At 29.4% G+C, this 21,862-nt stretch overlaps 4 protein-coding genes across 24 annotated transcripts in view; 1 reads left to right on the top strand and 3 right to left on the bottom strand.

Annotated features, from left to right (window-relative positions):
- The window catches only part of LOC122712875 (glutamate-gated chloride channel), a 65,540-nt gene extending 62,478 nt beyond the window's left edge, over window positions 1-3,062 (bottom strand). For 4 of the 11 annotated variants that reach the window (XM_043932854.1, XM_043932865.1, XM_043932858.1 and 1 more), the window contains exon 1: window positions 2,792-3,061. The gene's annotated coding sequence lies outside the window, so the exon portion shown is untranslated. Of the gene's footprint in view, window positions 1-2,791 lie in introns of all 11 variants that reach the window. The other 7 variants (XM_043932855.1, XM_043932856.1, XM_043932857.1 and 4 more) reach the window with 4 other exon arrangements.
- Window positions 3,063-3,478: 416 nt separating this feature from the next.
- Window positions 3,479-5,149, top strand: LOC122712879 (trypsin-7-like). 2 transcript variants are annotated; one of them, XM_043932874.1, is made up of 6 exons: window positions 3,479-3,738; window positions 3,869-3,951; window positions 4,083-4,171; window positions 4,259-4,517; window positions 4,613-4,760; window positions 4,847-4,976. In XM_043932874.1, exons 1-6 carry the CDS (start codon window positions 3,693-3,695, stop codon window positions 4,849-4,851), a joined length of 630 nt encoding a protein of 209 aa, XP_043788809.1. In that variant the 5' UTR covers window positions 3,479-3,692; the 3' UTR covers window positions 4,852-4,976. The 2 variants fall into 2 exon arrangements, with proteins under 2 accessions (XP_043788809.1, XP_043788808.1); XM_043932873.1 differs by having other exon boundaries at window positions 3,486-3,738; window positions 4,613-4,765; window positions 4,847-5,149.
- Window positions 4,992-9,979, bottom strand: LOC122712877 (flavin-containing monooxygenase FMO GS-OX-like 2). Of its 5 annotated transcripts, none has more exons than XM_043932868.1 (7): window positions 7,337-9,979; window positions 6,724-7,001; window positions 6,491-6,632; window positions 6,275-6,408; window positions 5,910-6,113; window positions 5,541-5,826; window positions 4,992-5,452 (listed from the first exon to the last, which is right to left on the bottom strand). In XM_043932868.1, the coding sequence occupies exons 2-7, from the start codon at window positions 6,930-6,932 to the stop codon at window positions 5,144-5,146; spliced, it is 1,284 nt and encodes a 427-aa protein (XP_043788803.1). In that variant the 5' UTR covers window positions 6,933-7,001; window positions 7,337-9,979; the 3' UTR covers window positions 4,992-5,143. The 5 variants fall into 5 exon arrangements, with proteins under 5 accessions (XP_043788803.1, XP_043788801.1, XP_043788802.1 ...); XM_043932866.1 differs by having other exon boundaries at window positions 6,724-6,957; XM_043932867.1 differs by having other exon boundaries at window positions 6,724-6,932.
- Window positions 9,980-10,632: 653 nt separating this feature from the next.
- On the bottom strand, window positions 10,633-21,175 carry LOC122712874 (serine/threonine-protein kinase 10). 6 transcript variants are annotated; one of them, XM_043932852.1, is made up of 12 exons: window positions 20,875-21,175; window positions 20,633-20,797; window positions 20,352-20,550; window positions 20,113-20,243; window positions 19,648-19,971; window positions 18,153-18,237; window positions 17,885-18,045; window positions 17,280-17,794; window positions 16,659-17,188; window positions 14,251-16,478; window positions 12,008-12,158; window positions 10,633-11,835 (listed from the first exon to the last, which is right to left on the bottom strand). In XM_043932852.1, exons 1-12 carry the CDS (start codon window positions 21,031-21,033, stop codon window positions 11,804-11,806), a joined length of 4,680 nt encoding a protein of 1,559 aa, XP_043788787.1. In that variant the 5' UTR covers window positions 21,034-21,175; the 3' UTR covers window positions 10,633-11,803. The 6 variants fall into 6 exon arrangements, 2 of the variants coding, with proteins under 2 accessions (XP_043788787.1, XP_043788788.1); XM_043932853.1 differs by having other exon boundaries at window positions 12,018-12,158; XR_006346425.1 differs by lacking the exon at window positions 10,633-11,835 and adding an exon at window positions 12,393-13,934 and having other exon boundaries at window positions 12,018-12,158.
- Window positions 21,176-21,862: the final 687 nt, after the last annotated feature.

The raw sequence follows: 21,862 nt of genomic DNA, 5'->3' as shown, positions 1-21,862 counted from the left end.
AACGCGGAATTAACGATCGAACCTAGGAAACGAGGACGATACGATCGAGGTCAGTTGCGATTACCCTGCGAGGAAACGATACGTTTACCTTGAACATCGGATCTTTCTTGCGTCGACCCCTTAGCCGCGTAAAGGATATGTCGCGTAAAGGGACGCACTCTTCGATTATATATCACTCCTTTCTTTAAATAATAACTCACGCGTGCGTGTCCGTCCTTCGTGACAATCGTGACAAAAATACAAATATTAAATTTTTTTTAAATTTTTGAAAATTTTTTTTGAATTTTTGAGATCATCCTGAGACGAAAATTTTATTCTCGAAGAAAACTTTCGATATCGTGACGCTTAATATGTTTTTTTTTCTTTTTTTTTTTTTTGAATTCTATTATCTCATTGACCATTAAACGTATAATATTAGTTTAATACACGTACACACTTTTAATCGATATTTATAGAAGCTTTTCAATATTTATAGGCCGACGGTCTTGATATTTATAAAGGCGATGGAAGAGCGTGGCATTAAAAGATAAAAGAGAAGGGAAAAAAGGAAAAATATATACGACAGAAAGACATCAAATGAGCGATTACTTGTTTCTACCGAGTATACCGAAAAGAAAACAAAATCTGATAATTGAATATTTTCTCGCATCGTATCATTTAATATATCTTTGTTCCGGGCAAAATTGGAGAAAGCAAAAGGAAACGGTACAGGCGAAATGTACATAGTTTGGTCAGTAGGAGAGCGTGTGAACTTTTGACCTCGACACTAGAAGCGCGTGCCAACCCCAATAGGATCAACTTTCTCGAAACATTCCTACAATCCCTTCCTAACCTAACCTAACCTTCGTTCTTAATTATTATCTTCCAATTTCATTCGAATCTCGTCCTAAATGAATTATTGTCAAGAATAAAAATCTTTTGTGTGAAAAACTTATTCTATATACTTATTGAAAATATGTCGCATCGAATAAATAATTATGTCAAATATAAAACAGAACGCGATGTGCTTGTTGTCTTTCTACCTATAGAAAGCTGAATTGTTTTTGCACGTACCGATAATATATACGAGGACAATCTTTTCATAAGGTTGCAACACACGTAAAATTGACAAAGTCGATGCGATATATATGTGTGAATGAATATGCATGCAGGTGGCAACATCACTGACGACTCACTGAAAATTTCATCTTTGAAAATGTAATTAATCGCGTACGTGCTTAATATCGAAGGAAGCAAGCCCTGCGTGGCTCGAGTATCCTCGGGTATCCTCGAGCATTTTCGAGTGTCCTCGAGCGAGGCTCGATCGTATGTTTTATAAAACTACAAATATGAACTGTGTCCATCGACCTTCGATATACATCTACTTACACTGTTCGTTCTTTTGTAGCTTGTTAACTCCTTATTTAATCCTACACCTACACGGTACGTCTTCTTTCCGATAGAGTTTCCTAAGAATCATAAGAAAATTTCTTAATGATCGGATTAAATTCTAACCTAACCTAATTTAACCTGATTCGCGTAATAAATATATGATTAAGTATATTTTCGCGTTCATATTTTCAAAACAACAAAACTTTTCAGATGCACTATTTAGTTAAATGATTGTGAATCGTTGATTTTTCGCATTTTTAAAATTATTACAAACAACAATCGATTTTTCTATCGTATTGTTAAGGAATCGAAATAATCGTTTTGCATTTATTTCGTTCGGAATCAAAACAAATTGCGATAGAAATGATGTCATAACATATGAACTTCTTAACACTAAGCAATACTATGCTTACTCTATATCACAAAATATTGGCTTACGATCATTTTAGTTTATATGTTCGATCAATTTATTTCGGGTAGCATGACTACATTCATAACAGTGTGTGAACAAAAATGTTATTACATGTTTGAAGTTTATATAGAGACAAAACATTAAAAAATCCAAATGACGTTTAATTCCAAGGTTATCCTTAACTTAATGAATTAGACGTGTAAATGTAATCAAAATTTTAAGCTTTAAGAAAAAGATTTTAAAAAAGAAATTTAACACACGATAAATATCGCTATATATTAATATATATTTTAAATACTTGCTTGACATTTGATAAACAATTCGATAAGTATCAATTCAATATGGCTGATCAAATATCGAATAATAATATCGATAAAATATCGAAACAGTGAAACGTTTAGATCGAAAGACTTTCTCGAGATCGAAATAAATTCGATCGAATGAAACTAAAATGACATCGATTGACACAGACAAAAATTAACTAGATTTATTTCAATTATTTCGTATAACTATTCTATCTATTCGATTTGTTCTCATTCTATGAATTACGCTTATTATGAAAGTATAATTAATTTAGAAAAAGATTTTAATAAAAAGTTTTTTTTAGTGTCGTTCTCGATCTCTTTGTCATTGAAACATGAGATCTTTGAATATTGTTCAATAATCTTATGTTTACTGACAAGTATACATAATAGTTGAAATAAAAAATGCATTATAGGTTTCGTTTTATCGAATTTAACCATGATTTGAATCAACAATATAAAATTTATGTATTCTTATATTTCATTATCGAAGAAAATGCGATTTTAAAATATGAATAATCTGATATAGAGAAATATCTATCGTAGAAGAAGATAATTTTCATTCGTGCAAAAACATATTATGAATCAAAGGATCGCGACAATGATCGATATTAACAAATTCAAGTGTTCATTTTCGCACAGAAATTCAAAGATTCTCGTTATGTCACTCGCGAATGCAAATTTGGCACATGACCAAAAGACTCACCGAAATGATGCTCTCTGGTAACGCGTCCGTTTAGAAACTTGGTCGCTGATTCGTCAATTCGTTTCAAAAATTAACCTGACCTTCTATTTGTCGGATTGAAAAAAAACTGCACTGTCAGATTCGGGAAGGCCATCCGAAATCAAGTCCAGGATGTAACACAATCAAGAGAAACGTAGTTAGATAAATATATGCGGAAAATAGTCGCACAGAAAGACGTCAACAGAGACACATACCCGACCGCGATAACTTTTAGACTGAGGGTTGTTTCGGCGCGATACTACTACACCGCCACCCCTCGACCAACCGGCTCACTAGACACCAGACCGACGCACCGCCAAACTATCGTGAACCAACGAAACTACGAATCATTCGACACCTCTTCTGCTACTAGAACTATTGTTTCGCGAAACGATTGGCTTTTATCTAAAATTCACACTAGTTTTTTTTATTCTTCGAGGTCGTTATACTATTTCGAGTAAATATTTTCAATTTATTTTTCTTTTGATTCATTCTGTAAAGAATTTTATAATTGCTAATTCCTATTTAAATAGTTAACGTTGATTGAAAAATTAAACGAGAAATTTACCGCGAAAAAGACAAGTTCGATATGTCGCGATATTCGACGCGTCGAACGAATATCGTATCGTATCGTATCGTATCGTATCGAATAGTTTTTTACGTTTTTTCCAACGAGTTTATGAAATGTGATTGTCGTGCATTTATCCTGGTACACGTAATCTTACGATAACGACACTATAATTTTACACCGCTATACTAAATTCTTGCATAATTATGCCTAGCACCGTTCCATCTTTCGATAAGTTGCAACGATATATTGCGCGATTGGCATGCAAAGTTCACTCAACGTTGGTTATTTTCGAACACGTAAACTACATTCGATATGGATGAATTTCTTTTCTACAAAATTTTCCTTTTATTTCTCGGATGTGAGTATTCTATTTTCGCGAATACTTTAATGTGACAAACAAATCTAGTTTCGTATTACAAGCGGGAAGAGCGGTGTAATTGAAATTTAAAAAAACAATTATTTGACAAAGTTTTCGAATATCTTCTTAGTGAGAACGAGCGAACAGAAACTTTCTTCGGAAGATCGAATCGTCGATGGAGCATTTATCAACATCACGAATGTTCCGTATATGGCAAGTAACTATATCTATTTTCTTTTTTTTTTTTTTACATTAGAAAAAAAAGATCCCTTTTTTATAATTCACATAATTGAAAATTCATAAAGTTAAAAGAAGAAAATTAATAAAATGATTGTTTATAATAGTTATCGTACAGAGTAAATAATAATCATGCATGCGGTGCTGCTATCATTAATAAAGAATGGGGATTAACTGCCGCTCATTGCGTTACTCCGTAAGATATGATTTTCTTTCTTTTTTTCAAGATCAAGCTTCTACTCTCCATTTTATCATATTTAATATCATATAATTGATTCAACAGATTTGTCGATAATCCCTCAATTTCGCTCAGCGTCCGTAGCGGATCTAACAGACACGATTTCGGTGGAATTATTCACAATGTAACGACATTTTCTTATCACGAAAAATATAATGAACAGAACAACGATTACGACATTGCGGTATTCAAAGTTTATCCGCCATTCGATTTTAACAACACGACGCAACCCGTCAAATTGCCTGAAAACATTGAATTTTTTAACACAAATTGGGGTTTAATTGCTGGTTGGGGTTACTTTATCGTAAGTTCATTTGTAAAGAATAATTTAAGAAAAAAAAAAAAAAAAAAAAAAGAAAGAAAAACAACGAAACTGTAACTGAATAATAGAACTTATAGGATTTCGATCCGATGTTATCGGAAAAGCTGCAATACGTTATCGTACCGAAAGTGAAGAGAAAAAGGTGCATAAAGGATTATAAAGGCAGATATGAAGTAACAGAGCGTCAAGTCTGTTATGGATTTTCACAAGGAGGGAAAGATGCGTGTAAAGTAAATTATAATTTATTTTAATAATTAAAATTACTGATCATTGTTTAAAATCCATTCTGACTAAGTATCATTTTATAATAGGGTGATTCCGGTGGTCCATTGGTTAATAATTTCACTGTAATCGGTATAACTTCGTGGGGCTACGAATGTGGTGTACCAAACTCACCTGGCGTCTACACCAATGTGATCGATCTACTAGGATGGATTAAAAATAAAATTAGATCGATTCAATAATTCTTTAATCAATCCGGTTTTGCAATTTGAAAATAATTCAAAAATCAGAAATAAATATCTCTTATATAAGAAATCATTTCGTTGAATTTAACATTAATGAAAAACTATAATAATCACAATATTGTTACGCTTGTTTGATATCTCTCATACGCTTTGATTCGGTATGATTAACTCGACGCTTTTTTCATCACTGGATATAACAAATCTGGCTTTCTTATAATTGGAAAGATTCATCTTCCTCCGAGTTGACCACACTTCGTAACCAAGTTTATAAAACTTTGGTAAACGATCGAAACCTCCAGCATCAGCCAACGAATCGTTGTATTCCCATTGTTTGTTCATTAATTTGTGCGCGTGTCTATTCTTCGATGTCTTCAATTTTGAATCTTCCAACATAATTAACCTCGCCGGTAAACTTATTCTTTTCTCTAATAGTGCAAGAAAATACTGTATCTAAAAAAAAAATGTATATTTTTGTACAGATATTTTGCATATAGTTCGCGTATTTAATATTAATTTAATTCAATATATCAATTATTACCTGCATATGAAACATGGGAAATGGAACAACAACAGTCGGTACGCCGACGATACACATTGTAGGATGGTTGATATTAATTAAATGTTTATATAAAGGAGTTATAAAATTGTTATCCACCTGTATTTCACAAGTTTCGTCTAAAAATGGAAAGCTATATCGATATCCTGTGCAAAACATGAATACGTCCGCTGTAACAAAGCTTTGATCCTTCAAAAAAATTTTTTCTTTCTCTATTCTCTCTACGCCTAACACCTCGATTATTTTCGATGGTAAATTGCCATTTAACCTGAACGTGATGAAAATTTTTCATTTTTTCAATAGCTGCAAGCACAATTGTCTTGGAATGAAACGATTATAAATAAATAATACCTTTCGTTATTGTGACTTAAATATATTCGAGTTACGTGATTAACCAAGTCAAGAGCAATATCGATTCCAGAAGCTGCTGCGCCCAAAATTAAAACGCTCTTACCGGAGAAATCTTCTGGTTTTCTGTATGAATGACTATGTATCACATTACCCGAAAAATTTTCCATTCCTGGTATCGTTGGAACATAAGGATCGAAATAATGTCTAAATTATACAATGTATATAAAAAAAAAAAAAAAGAGAGAACAAAAATTAAATCTTTTAAATCGTATATCGTTAATATTAAATTATAATAATATTATAATTAAAATAAAAAATAAAAAATAAAATTAAATAAATAAAATATTAGGGGAAAAGACACACACCCATTGCAAATTATCACAGAGTTAAAAATAATCTCTTCCTCTTGCTTCGTTTTTAACATTTTTATTCGGACAACCCATTCTTCTTTGTCTTCGATTGATTTTTTTAATCGGACAGATTCTACCCTTGTATCGAACTATAATATTATATCTTCTTAATAATAAGTAATTAAGAATTTTCAAGTATTTATAAATAATATGAGATACATTTGCTCTTACTTGAATATATTTCAATAAATCAAAATGTTTCGCGTAATTTTGTAAATAAGTTCGAACTTCCTGATGTGTCACGCAACAAGGTTCTTCAGCGTTCAATCTCTGGTAATCAGGAAAATTCATAATTTTTGCTGGTAAATTGGTTCTATAATAAAAAGTGAAAATTTCAATATTCGAATTTATATTACACAAGTACATTTCTATAAAATTAATGAAAATATTGCACGAAGTTAAACCTTAGATCCCGATACATGCTCGAATGAACAGGCAAACCATTTTCATCGACTTCGGTTGCTTCTTTGTAAATCCATGTGCCGCCGATATCATTTGTTTGTTCATAAACTTTCAATTCGAAATTTGAATTTGGAGCGAAATGTCTTGCTGCGCAAAGGCCTGCTGCGCCAGCTCCTATCACGCACACTTTCGGTCTCGATAATTCAGCCATCTGCAATTCGTGCGTAACCTATGTGCTAGTAATAAAAGTTTGATATCATCGAAGGAAATAGAAATTTTTCTAAAAAAAAAAAAAAAAACGACGATTTTTTTTACATCCTTCAATATCAATATGTAATATATATATAAATTGATTTCAATGTACTTATAAATGAATTCATAAAAAATTAAAAAATAACACCTACAATTGTCATTATTTCATACAATAATTATTTCAATTGAATATAAAATTATTTATATAGTAAGTACAATTGTATTTACAATTTGAAAAAGAGGAAATCGAAAAGGAAATCGCGAATTATTGGTATTATTAAAATATCTAAGTGTTATCTTTGCGAGTATATCGAAAACACGAAATAGCTTTTGGCTAAATCTACAGTAGCACTTACGACTTACACTGTATTGTAAATTTAAACGATAATATTTTATGCACCTAACACGAAAGAGTTTGATTTCCGTCGACAAAATTATAGTTTTCGTTCGTTGCTCCCTTATTTTATATCCTTAAAAAAAGAAGGAATTTAAAGAAAGAAAAAAAGAAGTAGAAACGGAAAAAATAAAAAACCTCAAACTTATCTATACAATATTATCACAATCACAACTACTATGCGGTTTGAGAAATGACATTTTTGATAAAATTTTCAACATCTGTAAACATACATATCTTATATTTAAACTATTCCAACAGTGGAAGTAAAATATTTATTAGTAATATTTCTTATAACATTACCATGTAAATAATCATAACATTAACTTCATAATCTATATTAATGCTCGATTTTTATTATATACCTAGTATTGAGCAATTAATTGTAAAAATCTCCTTGTTACAATGGTATATTTCTGTATGTGTTTTCAGTCGATATCATATCAATCAAAACGAAGATATTAAATAATTTAATGATTTTTATGTATGGTGAATTACTTTTATGCACATATATCGAATGAAATACGCAAATTTTTTTAACTATTTAATTTACATTAATTTTTTTAAAAACAATGTTAAATAATCAATCTCTTTAACTTTCGTTCGTAAAACATGAATTCAAAAAAAAAAAAAATATTCAAAACATTACAAAATTTAAAAATATTGAATTATATTGAATGACACAAAAGAAATTGTTGTGTCATCAATTTTGCTTCGTTAAAAACACGTTTAATCTCGTTCAATGGTCGAAATTAGGCTGTATGTAGTAGAAACCGATCAAAGATATACATATAAGTTTCTCATATTTTTATCCTTGTGGCTTGTTTCTTTATCAATGAATTCCTTATTATTTAATTTGATTATATCTTATTTGTTTTTTATAATCGATTTGTGAACGACTAATTTCTATATATAGATCATTCAAATATATCAATTTACCTTCAAATAAAAAGAACAAAGAAATCGTAGAATCTGTTCCAATCACTTATCAACAATTCGCAATTCATCATTTCACAACTTTTTGTTTTGTTCATCGAACATCGATATATCCGATTTTTTTACATTATCACAATAAACATCAAACGATTTGTAACTAGTACGTGAAATTCGCAACAATTTTTTATTTTATTGAAACATGCTTATTTAACTGGGAATGCAATGTAAAAGTTTGACACTATCAATCATCATTATATACAAATCGTCATATTGCTTATTCGAATTCATTTTTTTTTTTTTTCTTTTCCCTTAATAATAACAAAAATTCATCCTTTCTTTGCGTAAAACATTCGATTTTATAAGTTTTGTGATTTGTTTTTTTAAATCATCAGCAAAATAGATTAATAGAGAAAGCTTAATGCTAGTAGATACACATAAATATACACAAAAATAAACTCGATCTAGAATCCATGATGATATAAAATTGATCAAACAGTATAATAAAAAATATAGAAATAAAAAAAAGAAAGGTTTGTTACGAAATTATAAATAAGAATTCCTTTTAAATAATGAGTACATTAAAAAGTTACGTATGCAATAAATGTTCAAGTTGATTTCTTAATTCTTTTTAAAATATAAAGATTCAAAAAAAAAAAAAAAAGAAAAATATTTTTGATCAATATAAAAATAAAGATAACATATGATGCAATATTACTGATTGACATTGTTTCATTTATATAATAAAAGAAAAATAATAATAAATAAATAAATAAATAAAAGTGTAACGCTGTATCCTCTTATTTTGAAAGATCATTTTGCTAAACTTTATTCCTCGATAAAAAATAATCTCGATTCTCGTCTCTCTTACTTATTCTCAGTCTATTTCGGTATAATATATCTGCAATCACTATGCATTTCTCTTATATGCCGAGATTTAATTTAACGTTAAATATTATTATTAGTTAGTGAAAATGGAATTCTTATAACGGGTTACAAATTAAAGAGAGAATGATAACAAACAGTTTTGTATGCTTAAACATTGTACGTACAATAATGGAAGAACAACTGAAAAGATATTTAGCAAAAACAACAGACAAAGAGAGAGAAACAATGCTAACGTTCTAATCTTATTCGTTACAAATCGACATAATTAATTCACTTTAGCCGAAAAGATGTCCACTTTACATCGCTCCATACTTTAATCGTCGAATATATAAATATATTTTCAATCAAATATACAACGCACACAAACTCGTTAAAAATGGCTTCATTCTCTTTTCCTTCCCTTCGCTTGTTACTTCTTTCTCGATATAACGCACGTATCATGCACGTACGCGCCTTTTTTTTTTTTTTTTTTGTAACCGAAGAAATTTTTGAATTCGTTAAATCTATATGTAAAATTTTTTAGATAGTCATTGTCTGGAACACGCGCTATCTATCCCCGTTCATTTATAAATCGAACAAATCTCCAATCTATTCCCCTCAGTTTCGTATCTTTTATAATTTGATCCCATTTACGAAGATGCGCATTTTCTCATTCTCGTGTCCGTGAATAAGAAAAATCTTTCGACGAGGGATAGGATCCAATAGGCACGTTTTAAGTTAAGTGTGTGTTTTCTGGGAATCGATCCGACAAAAATTCGTTACTAAGGGCGTCCTTTTTTTTTTTGTCGTATCAACATGCGTCACAAGTGTCCTTTTTACATTCTTAAAATGTTTTCCTAAAATGTCAAGAATACATGTATGTACATATGCTTTGGCAAATGTCCTCTTTCCTTTTTCTTTTTATTATTATTATTATTATTATTATTATTATTATTATTATTATTATTATTATTATATTTTTATTTTTATTATTATTATTAAAACGAACTACTTTCCTCCTCGTGTTTCGCATTCACTTACGTTACACGTATCAAGAAAAAAAAAAAAAAAAAAAAGAACTCGAGCGAACGTTGATTACAAATTACACGCATCAAATTTCACTCGAGTTAGCCGCAATTTTTTTTCTCGTCCACTTATGTCATCGGACGAAAACGGATACATTCAATTATATTCTCGCAAGAAGGTAAATAAATTGTTGTTCAAAGACTCATCGTAAAACATTATTCTCATACGATAATAATAGTAAAATATTCAAAATATATATCAAACAATTCATTTCGATTTTTTTATATACAAGATATCTTACTCAATAATCGTATAAGCACACCATCTGTAGATAGATCGAATAAAGAAAAATACAAAAGTTAATATACTGTACAATTAAAGGAAATGAGAAAAAAAAAAAAAAAAAAAGAGAGAAAAGAAAAAATAATAAAAATAAAAGGGGAAACGAAAGAAAATATTTTATACAAATACGTTTCTTTACATCTAAACGTTTACGAACGTTAGTTCACACATGCTCGTTTCGAATACGCATCAAAGAGATTCTTTCTATAACATTCTCGGCCTATACATATAGACTCGCAGATAAGAAAATCATACATTGTGTGTATATTATATATTTGGCGTGAACCTTTGATTCGTACTTGTTGAACGTTTATTTATTAAAAATATATCTTGATTAAAAACAATCTCTGCCAGTAGATTTAGCATTTTCTTTACAAACGATACAACTCGTTAAATAATCTAATAACGAAGACGGAGTGAGTCTACATGCGTTTGTTCACATACAAGGACTTTCGATTCAATAATTCTTACGAGGTATATAAATATACCCGAACTGCGTGCTATCCGTTTGAAACACGCACGCACAACTACAACTTACGCTTTTTTTTTTTATTTTATTTTGCTTCAACATCATTCTTATAAATGTCTATGCCATAACACTCAATAGGACAACAAGCATATATATATGCATATATATATATACACTCGCACAATCGAAAATATAATTTTTCAAATGTGCATTACGTACACATAAAATCACTTGGTATTCCATTGAATATCGCATTGGACATCGCATGTATAGAATTATAGTAAATTATCTTCAAATTAATAAGTCGATTTCTAGTTCAATATACATGTATATATATTTGAGTTGTAGAAAAAAATGTATTTATTGTAGGATCACGTACACGATACTGATCACGAGTCTTGTTGTTTGCTTATCCAAATTACAGAAGAAACGATCAACGGGCGGATTGTATGAATTGTATGTACCAAATAATATAACCTTCAATAAAATCACCAGTAACAAGTTCATTTCATTTCTATGTAGTAATTCATCATAAATATATAAATATCTAATTAGAGAGAAAAACGATTTTCAATCTTGCTCTTTCCCTTCTTTTCCATTCTTCTCTTTCTTCTTTATTAATCTTATTGCTGTTTGATCATATCGTATAATATATATATATATGGTGGTATAATAACGTTCACAGATCGTAGATACTCACACAATTTCTCATTGATCATAAGATTAATTCCATGGAATTAAAGAAAATTCTCTCTGTTAGACATATAAGCGATCGTTGATAGCCACGCTTTACGCATCTTCAATCGCCGATCGATGATTTATTTTGTAAATCTTATTACACAATTTCAGTGATCAGTGATGATTCCAATATCCAAACAGATCATATACACAAATAAGCTCGTATAAGTAGACTTATATCGACATTCTTGTTTTTATTTGTCATTCTTACGTTGAAAAAGAATCATTTTGGTTAGGTTAGATAAGAATTAAATTAGACATTAACCTTCGCTCACCGAAGAAAGCGAGCTACGGGTTGAGCCAACCGTATGATGCGTCAAGTCGGTAAGATCTGCTGGTAAGCACAATGGTATCGCACTTGGCCCGTAAATCGCCTCTTGTTCCTCCAGCTGTAACGCAAACTGTTCTTCCAATTTCTGTAACGAAAAATATCGAGTATACGATTAAATATATAATACGCAACACATAGCACAAATTAATGGATAAACGAGTGATTTTAAATAATAAAAAAAACTAAATCAAAGAGAAACGTATGGTTCTCATGGAATCAATCAAAATGTTTTAATTGCTCGATCGTTTATATTATTATTTATGCTTTATTATTTATTATACTTTATATTCACAGATCAACAGACGTTGTTTAAACTGACCTTGTTTATTACCTAGTAGATCGTTCTGATATCCAGTCGTGGAATCTCTTTCCCGACATGTTGTCTTAATGGATATTTAATGAGAAAGGTACGTAACAAAAATGGGAATAAACGCGATACAACGTACACATTGGAAACAATTATATGAGAACCCCTCATGTATATAAGCATTTATCGCACATTTTACTACGTTCGGTAAGTATACAACATACATGTAACCCACAATTATTACCAATTCACCTCCTGTTATAATTTTGTTTAATAACCATAGAAAAGCTACTATCGAAACACGAAACTTACGTATATTATCGATAATACAACGAACGATAAATATCTAATCACATACAAAATAAGCATAAAATACCATTCAGTACTATGATATATAAATGCTCGTTGACACTCACGTTGAACATTATAACATGATTATCCATTAAAAAAAATTGTCTTATGATACGTTATGTTTATTTGCGATGAAAAACTTAAGTAACGAGTGTTCTGCGCGTGGACAATAAATCTGCAACATCGTAATTTAACAACAGTGCAATTTCAACGATAAATTAATTTAATACCAGTGATATATTTATGTTTAATATCTCATCACTTAGAAAAAAACTATAAACTTAAACTAAATAGCTAACACAATAACAAGCTCTTATCATTTTAAGGGTATATTACTTATTGGTTTTTACGTTCCCCAAGAATTGCAAACTCGTGTTATAAATTAATTATTTCCTTGCGATATATTATCACTTATTCAAAATGTTATTAAATGTGTAAGCCCAAACAATATATATATATATATATGTATATATTTTTCCTTTAAATTGGTTACGTAAAAATATATTAAATATACGTGTGTGCATATTGGGGGACACATTAATACGTAAACGTAAATTATATATACATGTAATATAATAATAGCATTTAAACAGACGATAAATATTGCTATATAATTGAAGCAACGGTGAGTAAAGCGGGCATGAGTAAAATGATACCCTTAAATACACAAAAGCATAATTTTTAATAAGAGAAATTTCGAAATAGCGATTAGATTGTAAGAAAATAATTAAGTAAGTTTGATTAATTAGAGAGAGAGAGAGAGAGAAAAAAAAATAAGGAATAATTGTAAGTAATTATAAAAGAAATAAATGATAAACAGAATAGAATAGAAATTTATCTCGAAACTTCTCTCTATGAATAACGAAAATATTTGGGAGGAGACACAAGAGGAGTTTCGGAATACTATCTACGAGATGAGGGAGACGGTACTAGATCTGGTTTGGATTGACTTCGTGAAGGCATGCCATTAACGGAACCGGTGTCCAAACCACCAACTCTTAGCGACACCCTTGGAATGGTAAACGGGGAAGGGGATGTTGGAGTAGAGCGAGGTAAACGCGGAGATTTCTTCCAACTTTCAAAATTAAACAGAGAAGAACAATCTAAAAGGGGAGAAGAGAGACCACTAAGACTCGAGGGCAAATAGTCTCGGTAACGAACTTCCAACGCTTCCATTTCAGCCGTCAGCACAGCTTCTAACTTCTATAACAAGTATATTAAGCTTATTTCAGTATGAATGCTTCTTTTATAATTTAATAATTGATTCGTATCTCTCCCCGCGCCGGTCATCACGTGAGCCTCATAATATAGAAACCTATTGCTACAATATAATTGAGAAGAGAATGAATAAGAAGGGGAGAAAAAGAAAGAAAAAAAAACATACAAAAAAAAAAAAAAAAAAAAAAAAAAAAANGAAGAGAAAAGAAGAAGAAAGAATAAGAGAAAGAACGAAGGAAAAGAAAGTGCTTAAAAATATGGAAAATAAAAAAGTAAAAGAAGAAATGTAATATAGATTTACCTGCTTTCGAGGCTTGAGTTGCGCTTTCCATTCGCGAAGCTCTTTAGCATACGCCTCTTCTAATTCCTTTAGCTTCAGCGTTTCATGCTCCATCAACATTTTCCTCTTTTCATTCTGTAATTGTTCCAATTCTTTGATAGTGGCATCACTTTGCGCTCTTACCTCTTCCAATTGCCGCGAATGTTTTAATTCGAATCTTTGTTGCTCGGCTCTATACCGCTTTTTCTCATTCTCTTGGAATTTTTTTAATTTTTCTCTCTCGGCATCAGGATCTGGTGCGATAACAGAAGACATGGAAATCCTCATGGATTCCCTAAACATCATTTCGCGCGCCTTCATCTCGTTGCGAATTCTTTTAGGTAAATTTCTACGTTCCACCGTCTGCCGTTTAATCAATTCTTCTTCCTTCCGTTGATTCATTCTCTTCATCTGTTCCAATTCTTTTTCGTGGCGTATCAACATCTGATGTCTTTGCAAGAAGAAAATGTCCTTTAATTGTTTCTTTAATAATTGTTGCTTCTCGTGTATATGCCGTTCTTCTTGCTCCCAAATGGCTGCCTCCCGAGCTCTCATTAGCTGTTGCTTTTGTTGCAAAAATTGTCTTTCCATTAAAGCAATTTTCTCGCGATGACTATCGGACAATCTTCTCAACAATAATTCATGACTTTCGTTAAGCTTATCTAAGAAATGTTTCTCTCTTTCTTCGTGTTCAGCCTCTAATTTCTCTTTACGTATCTTAAACGCACTCTTCCTCTTATCTTTCGGCATCAAGTCCACCTCTTGCTTAAGTAGTTTTAACTCCTGTTTCAATCCTTCGCGAAATTGTTTCAATTCCCTCTCTTGTTCGCTACGTATTTTTTTCGAAGCAAGCCTAAGATCAGCCTCTTGTTGCGCTTCTGCCCGTTCGATTTGCTGCCTTTGTTGGCGAGCAAGTGTTTCCAAATCAGTTTCAGCATTTCTTTCCAGCAGTTGTCTCTCTTGCTCGAAACGCTTGTCTTGCTGATCTTTGTTGAACTGTGCCTTTTGCGACAAATCTTGAAACTGTTTCTGTTCCATTTTCTGTAGCATTTTTAATTCCCTTAACTCTTGCTTCCTAAAAATTTGATCATCGTAAACTTTTCCGTTTTCGTCATCCCCGTAAATTACCTTCGACGTCGTCGTGGTAACTACTACACCATCAATCTCAAATTTTCTCGTCCTTTTTCTCGTTTTTTTCTTCAAATTCATCATTTGAATATCCTCTTTTGTTTTCGTTGGTCGTTGTATCTCGCGATTATAATCGGACTTCCGTCGCAACACTACCTCCTCGTCTACTTCCCCAGATTGCCCTTGACTCAAATGATTCTCTTTACTAGATTCTCTACTGTCCTGGCTTATCGTGGTGGAAATGGATTCGGCATCGGAGCGATCTATGCTTTTACTCGGCGTGTGTGATCTTGTCGATCCGGATTCACTTTGGGATCTAGATCCTTCAAAACTATCCGGGGATACTCTCTTCTCTTTATATACTTTATTTATTTCTTTCTGTTTGAGCGTTTTTAAAACTTTCTCATCTATACGATCAACAATTGGAGATTTATCATTTTTTAACAGACCATTCACCTTTTTCGAATTTCTCTCCACATCATCGATATCTATTGATTCTATCGTTGTCCCAGCGACTATCATTTTAGTAATTTCATCGCCGCTGTCGCTTTTTGTACTCGATCTTTCGATTAAACTTGTATCACTGTGAGAAGAAGAAGTTCGTACGGCTTCGTGTTTATTAAGTATCGAGGAATCTTTCACTTGTTCCTTATCATCACCGACGGTAACAACGGAAACGTGACTAGTATCTTGCAATTCGTCTACGATTGGACTAACAATGAGAACCTCGGATTCATCTAACTTCTTACCGATTCTTTTAGAAACGTCGGTAAGAATTATAGGTTGCTCTTGGGGCATGTATTCTAAACTATCTAAACTTGGGAATCCATCATCATCGGTTGAACTTTCGTTCACTTGTGTTTTATTTAATTCATTCGCGACAATAATAACTTCCGATGTTGGAGGTTGACGACAAGAAAGAGTCGCTGCTAATGATGACATAGCATCGACAAGAACCGGAGGATGTGTCGTTACCACTGTTACTTGACTAACATTGCTCGCAAGACTATTCGATAAATCTGGACTATCTGCTGTAATCCGGACGGTTGATGTATTTGGACGTATTTCTTGATCGGATTTACCTTAAAAAATTAAATTAAATATTATAATATTAACACATTGTTATTGCACTTAATTTATTAACACAATTATTAATTTTAAAATAAGAATCAAATTAATATAAAATCATATTATTTATATTGAAACATTAAATTGATACATGCATAATATAAAACATAAATAAAGTAATTTTTTTATTTTACCAGTAATGACAACTACGTTATCTCCGCTACCTCTTCTCGAAGTATTTTTAATAGGAGTTGATGTAATTACTGATACATTCACCGAAGAACCTTTCTTCTCACAGTTTACGCTATCACCATTGTTCACCACATTCTCATAATTGTGTTCTTTACTTGGCCATTTCTTATCCCGTTTCCCGTCAAATTCATCGGGAAAATTTTCTAATGAAACATATCTGGAAGATCCTTCGCTATGACTTTTGATAACAGATTCTGTTTTAGACGTTCCATAATCCGTTTTGACATCTTCGATCGAACAAGCCTTAACGATATTTTTTTCGGATGTACTTGCTGTTAAAACTTCTCGATGAGATAATGCTTCCATAGAAGAAACACTCATTCGCATTTCAGTATCCATTGAAAATCGTTTCTCTAAAACTGCATTTAATTTTTGCTCTACAGATTTTCGTTTTTCTTGCAAACTCTTATAATTTTCTTCCGATGAAGATTGTCTTTTAACTTGTATATCAATCGGTGCTTTCTTCTCAATTCTGAAATGAAGGGTCTTCCGTATAAATAACTTATATTAAAGATTCTACAAAACAAATTATATTTTAAAAGAGGTTAAGTAGAAATAAATACCTGCTTTTTTCTTCCAACGATGATTGTTTATTGAATACTGGTTTCGTCCAGTCTTCGATTAATTCTAATTTAACCGGTGCTGACTTTCTCTTCTCCTCTAATGTTAATTGTGTCCTCGATGATAAATTCAGTTTATCATCTATCAATCTTTGTTTAATATCATTTTTGTTTGCATCATCTATCTTATTCTTTTCTCTTTCATTACTTTCTAATATAATTTTTTCTAAACTAGATAATACGTTTGTTTTTTCACAAAGCGTATCTACATTTGTCTGTTCCCTGCCTAACATTTCCTGATCTAATTGCGACGATTCATTTCTATCTTTTTGTTGCTTATCAATAACCTTGTATTCGTTTAATACTTCTTTATTACTTTGTTTATCGACAACTTTTATATTATTTTCCTTATCTTCAATTTTACTATTTTGACGTATAAGTGGTGGAGGAGGCGCAGGACCTTTTTCTCGAGATACTCTACGTTCGCTCGTTTCGTTTGTATTAGGAGGTTTAGGTGCCTAATTTAAAAATAAAATTAAAATATTATTATTAATTTTATATAATAAAAATATAAAAACATCAAAAATTAATTAAAAAGAAAAATATACTTGTTTTTTCTCAACAGAAACGGTTATATTATCTTTTGATTCCGCTTTACGTAATTTCTTGTTTCTATCCTCTCTTTCACCATCTCTGTTAATTTCTCGTTTATGACTTTCTTCTTTTTTTGCAGACACAGGTGATGCAACAAGATTTTCTTTTTCAGAAACTAAAAAAAAAAAAAAAAAAAAATAGAAAAAGAAAGTAATAACAAATATATATAATTAATTATAATTCTTATCAGTATCTAATTTATATATTATTGATCATATTTACTCTGAACATCAGCGTCACTGCGCATAGACGCAGAGTCATCTCCGAGTTGATCCAGCTCCAGAGGAAGCTGAGACGTGCGTTGCTCCTGAAATTTGTATTTTTCTTTTATTTATATATAATTATATAATTTACATGATATTTTATTATAATTTTTTTTATTATAATTTTTACATGATACAATTCATAATAAATGATATTCAAATTGATAAAAAATATAATATTTAAATATCATTATATATACAAAATTAAGAAACTATTAGAATAATATAAAAATAAAAAAATTATTATTTTATATTAATATGAAATAAAATAAAATGATTAACTAAAACTGAACTCAAATTATTAACTATTTTTATAAAAATCAGTATTATATATTTATAATGAACATTATTTTTTAATATTTAGAAGTTATATTATATGAATATAATATAAATATGAGTATATATAAATATAAGTATATATGAATATAATATAAATAGCTTATGCATTACAATTTAAAAAGAAAAAGATAGCAACAAATTAATATAAATATATATATTATAACAAAGTAATAATATATATAAAAAATACTTTATCAAAAAATCAAACTAGACAACATTTATTGCATAAGCTACTGACCTGACAAACGCAGGGATGATGGGGCTGGCGAGGCCCAGGAGAGCCGCATGCACAGCCAAATTATCCAAATTACAATACCATATTTATTAGGATATCATTAGATTAAATGTTCAAAGAAAAAAAAGAAATTCAGCAAAATATTTATAATTATGATCTCAAATAATAATATGTAAGAAACGATAAATGATAATTCAAATATTCATATATTTTAAATAAAAATAACATTACTATATTAATTTTACAAATAAATAAAAAAAAAAAAAAAAAAAAAAATTTACGAACACATATCACATGCATGAATTTTTTTAAAATTTTATGCATGTCCATCATGCGTAAATATAACAAAGAGTAATTGTATGTTTTATGAAAATGAGATGAAATTTATTCCAAAAATTTACATGACTACATACACAAAAATATTTAATTACAGATATTATAAATTCTTTGAATACAAATGAATATTTTTCATTTTTTGATCGTTTCAAAACATCTATTATATTTGTAGAATTCAATTTATACGATTTGCTCAAAAGCAGCTTACCAATCCGTTGATACTGTTCTCTGTGTTTTTTCGTTTTTTTGGCCTTCTATCAAAATGAAAGCGTGTAACAACGTTTATACATATTATCATCATAAAACTTAATATATTATTAGATAATTGTAAAAAATAATATATTGTAGAAATTAAAGAATTGCAAAATATTATTATACTAATATATTCCTTAAAGATTGCTTGAATATTTTATAAGATTAAAAAAAATTGTTTAAAAAAAAATTTTCATATTTGCATCGTTTTTTAATCATCAAAAGAAAAATAATAACAAAATAAATAAATAATAACAAAATAAATAAATAATAACAAAAAATTAGAAACTACCTCAGTTTCTTCGTCGACTAATTCCTCCTCAACAACATCAGCTTTATATTCCAATAATAAATCTCTGATTGGTTTTGAATCCAAATTACGATTTATGAATGGATGTTTCAATAATTCATCAGCTGTAGGTCTTGATGTTGGATCCTTAATAAGAGCTTTTGCAATAAAATCATTGAAATCTTTGCTCCATTTTCCAGGTTGATCAAGTCTGGGTGGATCACTCTTTTGTATTTTAAGAAGAACACGCATTGGAGACATTTCATGGTTTGGTGGTTCCATTTGCGCGAATTCTATTAAAGTAATACCAAGTGACCAAATGTCTACCTAAATATAATAAAAAGAAAAATACACACACACACATATATATATATATATGTACATGAAAAATATTAATTATAAAATGCTAATATAAATATATGCATACATAAATATAAAAAATTCATAATTTCAAAATGTATTACTTACTTTAAAATCATAAGGATTATCTCTAAATGTCTCACATAACACTACTTCTGGAGCCATCCAATATGGTGTCCCAATAAATGTGTCATGTTTCTGTAAAGTATGCTTATTTTTTGCAGATACTCCAAAGTCAGCTGTGAATTTTTTAAAAAATTTTCTTTACGCATAAAATATAATAATTATATTTAAATCTAAATGTTTAAATATTTATTATTAAATCTATGCTTAAATATAAAAATCACCTAATTTCACTCCTCCTGCCATTGTTAATAAAACATTTCCTGCTTTTAAATCCCTGTGAATAACTTTAGATTTATGTAAAAATGCAAGACCTTTTGCCATATGTTGACATATATAGGCTATTTGTGGTTCTGTCAAAGCTTTTGCTAATTCAACCATTATGGAATCAACAGCACCACCATCACAATATTCTATCAACATCTATAAGTTTATTAATCAAATTATTAATCAAATTATAATATAAATACTAAATTTATAAATATTATATAATAATAAAATATACCCATAATTTGCCTTCAATAAAATATGCTTCATGTAATTCAACAACATTGGGATGTTTACATTCTGATAAAATATCTATTTCAATCATAAAATCACTGAGATCATCTTCTCCCTCCAATGCACACATTTTTGCAGCAGCAAGTTGATGAGTTTGCCTATGTTGTGCCTAAGATAAATACTAATTTAATAAATTAAACAATTACAATTAAAAAAATTAAGTTATTAAATTGTGCAAATTATCACCTTATAAACTTTTCCAAATGCTCCATCTCCTAGCTCACCTATCATTTCCCAGAATTCTTCTGGATTACAATCCATTTTAATATTATTATATAATTTCTTTTTCTTAGCATCATTTCCACCAAAGTGGAATGCTTTCTTTAAATTCGATAAGAATGACATTTTTGTAATTCTTACTCAATATATTTATATGTAAAATATATACTTCTATTACATTATGTCATAAAACTCAATAATGTTTATTATTAACAACAAATATGTATTTTACACTGATTTTAAATATAAATTTAAGCAATTTTTAAATAATTCATTCTTATTTGAAATTATTATAAAATACATAAATCATCTTTCTTTTATATATATTTTTGCATATTTTTTATTATTTAAATATATTTTAACATTTCCTTTTAAAATAGAAAATGTTTTAAAAAATATACTTAATTTACATCCCCATTTTACAATAGGGAATTATATGAAATCTCTCCCACATCTTGATAATATATACTCAATATTCACTAATCAACAAAGTTGTTTAAATAAATAATAATGCAAATATAAAGAAATGCAACCCATTATTAATAATTTTTTATTCTTAGTTGCAATATATATATATAAAGCTGAAATAAATAAAAAATTAACAAGAATTAATATATTTATATATTTGCAATATTATTATTTCTTAGCTCAATTAAAAATTAAAAAAATTACAAATTTAAATTAAGATTATAATAATTTATATACATATATATAATTATAAATAATAATATAATATTAATAATAGTAATAATATTATATCAAGTAATATCAAATATTAATCATATAATAAAATGTATTAAGAATAGAGACAATAATATTTATGATAAAACTATTAGATGCTTATCAATAAGATAAGTATATAAATATAACTATATAAAAAAATATTAATAATTATAAAAAATATATATATAAAAAAAATATTTCTAAATGTAATTCTTTATGATTTCAATGATTT

Source organism: Apis laboriosa, unplaced genomic scaffold (genome assembly GCF_014066325.1).
Source record: "Apis laboriosa isolate Shangri-la unplaced genomic scaffold, ASM1406632v1 scaffold21_cov150, whole genome shotgun sequence".
NCBI classification, from domain to species: Eukaryota; Metazoa; Arthropoda; class Insecta; order Hymenoptera; family Apidae; genus Apis; species Apis laboriosa.
This window is presented reverse-complemented; position numbering and strand designations above follow the sequence as displayed.

Excerpts from the sequence above, each read along its gene's own strand:
- LOC122712879 (XM_043932873.1), top strand. The coding sequence starts at position 3,693 with ATGGATGAATTTCTTTTCTACAAAATTTTCCTTTTATTTCTCGGAT. Across the intron at positions 3,739-3,868 it reads TTTCCTTTTATTTCTCGGAT|TGAGAACGAGCGAACAGAAA; the intron begins GTGAGTATTCTA and ends ATATCTTCTTAG. Across the intron at positions 4,766-4,846 it reads GAGGGAAAGATGCGTGTAAA|GGTGATTCCGGTGGTCCATT; the intron begins GTAAATTATAAT and ends ATTTTATAATAG.
- LOC122712877 (XM_043932868.1), bottom strand. The coding sequence starts at position 6,932 with ATGGCTGAATTATCGAGACCGAAAGTGTGCGTGATAGGAGCTGGCGCA. Across the intron at positions 6,633-6,723 it reads AGCATGTATCGGGATCTAAG|AACCAATTTACCAGCAAAAA; the intron begins GTTTAACTTCGT and ends TTTTTATTATAG. Across the intron at positions 6,409-6,490 it reads ATTTATTGAAATATATTCAA|TTCGATACAAGGGTAGAATC; the intron begins GTAAGAGCAAAT and ends ATAATATTATAG.
- LOC122712874 (XM_043932852.1), bottom strand. The coding sequence starts at position 21,033 with ATGTCATTCTTATCGAATTTAAAGAAAGCATTCCACTTTGGTGGAAAT. Across the intron at positions 18,046-18,152 it reads CAGTGACGCTGATGTTCAGA|TTTCTGAAAAAGAAAATCTT; the intron begins GTAAATATGATC and ends TTTTTTTTTTAG. Across the intron at positions 17,189-17,279 it reads TCGTTGGAAGAAAAAAGCAG|AATTGAGAAGAAAGCACCGA; the intron begins GTATTTATTTCT and ends CCTTCATTTCAG.